This window comes from Oryza sativa, chromosome 7 (genome assembly GCF_034140825.1).
Source record: "Oryza sativa Japonica Group chromosome 7, ASM3414082v1".
NCBI classification, from domain to species: Eukaryota; Viridiplantae; Streptophyta; class Magnoliopsida; order Poales; family Poaceae; genus Oryza; species Oryza sativa.
Window position 1 is genome coordinate 24,888,191 of NC_089041.1, and position 6,000 is coordinate 24,894,190.

General features: G+C 45.5%; 1 protein-coding gene and 1 long non-coding RNA gene across 2 annotated transcripts; one reads left to right on the forward strand and one right to left on the reverse strand.

Annotated features, from left to right (window-relative positions):
- Nucleotides 1–999: 999 nt before the first annotated feature.
- LOC4343837 (protein LONGIFOLIA 1) lies at nucleotides 1,000–6,000 on the reverse strand. The gene is made up of 5 exons (XM_015791791.3): nucleotides 5,626–6,000; nucleotides 4,509–4,576; nucleotides 2,697–4,376; nucleotides 2,479–2,596; nucleotides 1,000–1,893 (listed from the first exon to the last, which is right to left on the reverse strand). Exons 1-5 carry the CDS (start codon nucleotides 5,804–5,806, stop codon nucleotides 1,118–1,120), a joined length of 2,823 nt encoding a protein of 940 aa, XP_015647277.1. The 5' UTR covers nucleotides 5,807–6,000; the 3' UTR covers nucleotides 1,000–1,117.
- Nucleotides 4,376–5,239, forward strand: LOC9271653 (uncharacterized). The gene is made up of 2 exons (XR_001547717.3): nucleotides 4,376–4,695; nucleotides 4,905–5,239. It is a non-coding gene; the product is annotated as an uncharacterized lncRNA (long non-coding RNA).

Consider the following 6,000-nt stretch of genomic DNA (forward strand, 5'->3'; position numbering starts at 1 on the left):
GCCGCTCGCTATGCAGCCTCTCCCCACTGCTCCACTTCACCACCACCATGTCCGGTGCTGATAAAATCTCTGAAATGGCTTTACAGTCGCGTTGATATCTCAACAGTGCGGGCAGAATCAATGGCGCTTGGTCTCTGCTGGTGGAGCCGCCTGGTGTTTCTTGCCTCTTGCTCACCTCACTGTTCCCACATTTGCAGGGGCGTGACAGATTCTAATACTATGAATTTGGACTAATAATGTCATATTCCGTACTAGGTTAACTTATTTTTTAAACGGAGGGAGTAGGGATGAACATGCGCGCAGCTGGGAGATTGGAGGACATGGATGGTTTCTCTTGGTTAATTTGGAGGTATGCATTACCTGCATTGCTATGTCACTTTCATGAAATGCATGTTCTCTCCTTTTGGTTTCCCTGTGGCCAATTTGCATCCTTGTGTCGAGAATTGAGATCTGGGGATCCTGGGTGATCTGGCACTGAGACACTGACTCAAGAGCAGTTATCTCGTTGAGAGCCTTGACAAGTGGCTATGCTGTATACAGAGAAGTGTTTGCTCACATGGAGTTCGTACAATGCGCTTATCCGGATTACTAACTCGATGATTGATTTGGTGACAATATCCTCGTGCGAATGTCGGGGTATGGCTGCTGCGGTTTTTCTTTTTTTCTAAAAAAAAAGGAAGATATGAAAACAGTTTGAGAACTACAGGGTTGAAACTTATAGTGGATGTTATCACCAATATGGCAATCTCGTTACCTATAACAGTGTAAAATGTTCCTGGCAAGCAGATGCAGAATGGCCACTTCCTATCCCTAACTAATGAATATTGGGTAAGTTTATTGCTTGAGGTGAGACCTTTTTTCATGAGACAAATAATACATTGTTAAATTGAGAACAAGAGCGTGTCCTGGTTAAAAGGCACATAGAGAAGAATGTTGTGGACACTCTATTGGTTGCTTCTTCATCTAGGGTCAGTTGCAGTGAGACACTGAGGCCCCGTGTTGAGGAATATTTATATTTCTTCTATAGTTTAATCTTCAGCAAAATACAAGATGTTACATTCACTAGTGTAGTGTAGTTGCTAAGCTTCCTAGGGGAAACATGTATTGCCAAGCATATTCAGCTTGTACTACTAAATGACAGCTGCCTCTTTAGGTTCCACTGTCCACCTTGCATCTTCCCTGTGGCCTCATCCCATATGACCTCGTCAATGAGGTCCTTGTAGATTAATCTTTCGATCTCCAAAACCGTGCTTGGCGATTCACTATCGAAGCTCCAATCTTCTATTCCATTCAGTGGATCCTCAACCAATAGCATTCTTTCATCCCCATCCTCTTCAGAGCATTTTATCGCTGAACTCTCAGATTGAAGCCTGTCAACCTCTGTGCACAGGTCCTTAAAAAGTCGCCATCCGTTGTACTTCCTTAATTGAAGCGACTTGGCTGACTGACTTGCCGAGCAATGAATGTTCATCTTCTGAGCTGTAATTTCGTTTACCAGATCGAATACAATTCTTCGATGAAGCTTTTCTGTGTTAGCTTTGGAGCTCTTGGTAACAGTTTGGTCTGCTGAAGCAAAATCTGGCTTTGTTTGTTCAAGAATGAGGAAGAGCTCTGGATTGATCAGGCAGCTTGATGGCCATGCTTGACCAGGCATGGCTACGAAGCTAAGTTCTTTGTGCAGGAGGCCAGATGCTAAGAGTATCTCGTAAATGTACTGATGATCTTTCTTGTTTGCAACTTCATCATTCATTGACTGCAATTGCTCAAGCTTCTGGATGAGGGCCTCAAAATTTTCTGGTTTGATCTGGCTGACTTCACTGCTCGTCTTGGACTGTGGCGTGTCAGGCAGGCTGTTCGGGTTCCAGCACTCCTCTGAAGAATGTGTCTCCCCATCTGAACAAGCAGAAAAGGATATGCATGTATTCAGAAACCAGTGTTCAATACAACTGCAGAAAATAGTAATATGCCAGACAGAAATACGGTATTCATTATCAGACCTAACAACTGCAGAAAAACATGTACTGGACAGGAGATCTGATATCACTATCTGTCTACGGATCAACTGAATCATACTCATGCTAGGTGTATTTGTAGAGGGGGACATTGGTGGGCACGTCTATACTAGCAATGCATATACACCAGAAGACACACATCATGCTCCTGCTGTCCTGCATAAGCAAGTGCAACATGTGGGCCTTGCTATAACCTAACAATGTTCTGGTCATCTAGCTGCAACTCTGCAACAGTCCATCTGCTGTGGTTCCTCCCCATATCAGGACCACAAGCTACCTGGTTGTAGCTTTTATTGCAGATTATCTGTCACTAGCGTCATTGGCACGCTTACAGCTAACTATGCTTGTCCTTTGAATGACACTATGGGCTTCTGGATTGAATGAGAGCAAACAGTAGAATCCATCATGTTGCTGTTCTTGCAGTTGGTTATCTTAATGCAGAAAAAATACTGTATCAACTTCTCACCTTTGAATGAATATGACAGTCTTGTATGGTAATATGACGTGTCGAGGACAGAGATGGGACTTGGGGCATTCTCCAGTGAATTAATCTTCTGATCTGAAGCAAGAACTGAAGGAGTTCCCTGTAAAAAAGGAGAACATATTTACTAATTAGTGATGTACAAGGTAAAAAACATTGATTGAACTGGCTGGTTTCCTTATATCTGATTTTATTATGTATACCTTGTGACTTGGTGTCGATGCTAGGGGCTTTTGAAAATCCATGATGCTTATGTCGATCTCCTTCACCATGCTGATTCTGCTTCTTGGACTCTTCGAGACCTCATTGTCACGGTGGTTCTTCCCTTGAGAAGGCTTTGTTCTTGTTCTTCCTCCAGGAGAGGCTGCTTCACTGGACTTCTTGCTTGGGGACTTCGGTGAGACAGGTGGACGAGACCTCCTTTCTGACTCTGCCTTCCGCTGCACTGTCCTGGGGCTTGATGATCCTGTAGGCCTTGGAGAGCTTGCACGGCTAGCAGGTTCATCGGACTTGGATTGTGCCCTTGAAATGCGAGAATGGACCTTCTCATTTGTGCTGGTCTCATGCTCGCCAATGCAAGGCGCATCTCTGGCCTGCAGCTTCCTGAGGTTTCTGAACCCTGCAAGGGGATCAACTGAAGCAAGTGAAACCCCTGGCTGCTTCTCAGTGCTTCTTGCTGGCTTCATGACTACAATGGGAGGCTGGAAGTGTCTGGAACTGGTGTTCAGTGCATCCCCTGCCTGCTGAGCAGCCACTGTTAATGCGCCATTGCCATCGTTCTGGCGCTTGGCATCCTTTGCGTGCAGCGCTTCCAGTATCCTGAGAGCCCTGAAGTCCTTGTTGCACTCCAAGAACTCAAGCCCCCCGCCCCTTCTCTCAATGTAGGCATAGAGAGATGCAGTCCTTGGTCGAACTTCAGCATCTCGGCATTGTGAAGCCTTGCTACTGGTGGCAATCTTCTCCTGCTGCCTCCAAGGAGCAGATTCAGTAAGAATTCTTGGAGAAGGCTTGGTTTTCATTGCCGGAGACTCATCTTTTGGCAGCGACTCGCGTGGATCCTGACAAAATCTTCTAGGGGAAGGTACTGGATGCTCCTTCTGTGTGTCTTCTGCTGGTCTTGGTGATCTTTCAGGCTCGTAGCTATCAACAGTTAGCACCCCTGTAGCATTGGGTGCTTCTTCCAACCCCATCAGCTTGGCAATGACACTGCTGGCACGCCTATGGCCTGGGGAATCTTGAGGCCTAAGAGCGTCCATGAGACTGTCGTCGGTTCTCCTGTAACTGAAGGTCTTCTGGCGAGAACTCGAGCTCAGGGTTTCTTTCCTACTGTCCAAGGACAGTCTGGGAAGCTCTTTGAGCCTTGTGGAAGGCTTCTTGTTCTCTTGAGCTTCAACTGGCCTCAGGAGCCGCCGATCATCGCATGAGAAGCGCGACTGCTCTGGGAATCGCCTGCTGGATTCAACAGCATTAGCAGGGACCTTGGTGCTCCTATCGATCCCGATGACGTAGGTCCCATCCATTGATTTGGAGAGCAGCAAGGGCCTTGGTGAGTCTTTGTACTGCCCATTCCTCCTTGCATCCTTCACCGAGGTCTTGACAGTAAGGCCTCCGGTGTCCCGGTTAATGGAGTCCTTCACAATGTCTCTGAAGCCAATGTTTGACTGTCCAGACCTGGTGTCCATGACTGGGTCCTTCAGACTTGGTGAGCTCTTCAGTGGCCTCTGTACAAAGAGCTGCTCGTTGATGTATGGCAGCTCTTGTTGGATCGATTTGTTGCCATCAAGTGATGAAAAGGATGAGCATGAGGAGGAAGAACAGGAAGCCCTTGATGACTCTATTGAAAGGCTACTGTTCTCGGTCATGCTCTTGCTGAATGTTTTCTCCTGCAAAGGCAATCCATAAGTTAGAGTACTCTTCTTGATGTGGCCAAAGTATACTTCTGATGCATGCATGGGATGGTTTTTTTACTGGCAAGTGGTAACAAACAACAGTTGGAGTTCGAATAGGAAAATTACCAGAACGATCTTGGAGGTACTTGAGCTCTGCGCTGCAACATTGCTGCTGCTTCTTGGAAGAGTATGGCCTAGAAAAGAAAAAAAAGAAGACATTATAATTACAGCCTAAACTGTGAATTGAGGAATTATAGCTATTTATTAAGACAGTCTGGTATGAGCAAAATGGATGGATTTGAGCGGTGAAAAGGTGTGTGTTTTCTTAATTGTTGTTCAATAATATAATCAATTAATCATATACATGAATGGAAGTTTTATAATCAATTGTTAAGCTGTCTTCTTCAGTTAATTTATCATTGACGAGAATGGAAATTTTAAAACCAAATGTTAAGCTGTCCTCTTCAGTTTCATTATATTAATGAAAATTTTAGTAACTAACTGATAATCTGTCCTTTTCAGTCAGTGCGAAAAGTTATCCCCTCATGCTACTTCTGGGCACCCAAATCCACGTCAGTGCCTGTCCTTATGTCAATGTGTGCTGCCATATTACATTCTTTAAAGAAAGGCCTTTATGATCACAACTACTGTAAGCCATCTGTTTTTTTGTACTGTTGTCTTTTATCTAGGGTGAGGGGGGTACTCTGTTTTCAATAAAAGAAGGTTAAAGATGAAATTAGTATCCTGCAGTTGTGAAGAAGTGAAGAAAACTCCCATTTTCCAATTAATAGCATTTTTTAAAAAAAACCAACCAATGCATGTTCTACTGCACCTTCCAACTGTTATCTGTTACCAAACTTTGAATAATAGTCTGAAAGGACTTGTCTCTCGAGTTTCAACCAACACATGAAATTAGTAGTTCTCTGTCCCACAAAAGAAGCACCCAACTTTTCTAATCTCTGGTCAACATTTGCAGAACGAGTTGCAGCTAATAATTCAGAAAGTAACACTTAAAAACAGATGGCTTAAAAACAGTAAAACAGTAGTAGTAATACTTAAAAACAGTAACCAAGATAGAGAGGGAAAAGAAAAGAGAAACAGCTTGTAAAAATGCTTGAGACGCAGCTGACATGATCTTGGGTGTGTGAATGGAGTGAAGCTGGTGATTGTGAAAACAGAACAGGGGAAGAGGAGCAGATGCCACAGGAAGAAATGTGCAGAGAAAAAAAAATGCGCCGTTAACCTGGGCCCGGGGGCAGCATCTTGGGCGGCGGGCGGCGGCGGCGCGCGGTGAGCAGGCGCTGGCGGCGGTCGAAGATCTGGAAGATGCCGGCCATGCACCCCATCTGCCTCTCCAGCTCCGGCGCCTCGTCCCCCAACCCCCCTCCTCCACCACCGCCGCCGAGCACCCTCGCCGGAGGCATCTCCTCCTCCGACTCCGACTCCTCCCAGATCACCAGCTCACGCACATCCAACTGCAGAGCAGCTCAGCTCAGAAAGCCAAGGAGCAAGCAGAGGTACGTACACTATCACTTTCTTTGGGACGCGTGAGATGAGATGTGGTATGGTGATGGTATGATGAGATATGTGTCAATGGCGTGCGAATGCCATGCAGGGT

Excerpts from the sequence above, each read along its gene's own strand:
- LOC4343837 (XM_015791791.3), bottom strand. The coding sequence starts at position 5,806 with ATGCCTCCGGCGAGGGTGCTCGGCGGCGGTGGTGGAGGAGGGGGGTTG. Across the intron at positions 2,597-2,696 it reads CATCGACACCAAGTCACAAG|GGAACTCCTTCAGTTCTTGC; the intron begins GTATACATAATA and ends CCTTTTTTACAG. Across the intron at positions 1,894-2,478 it reads ACTGTCATATTCATTCAAAG|ATGGGGAGACACATTCTTCA; the intron begins GTGAGAAGTTGA and ends CTGCTTGTTCAG.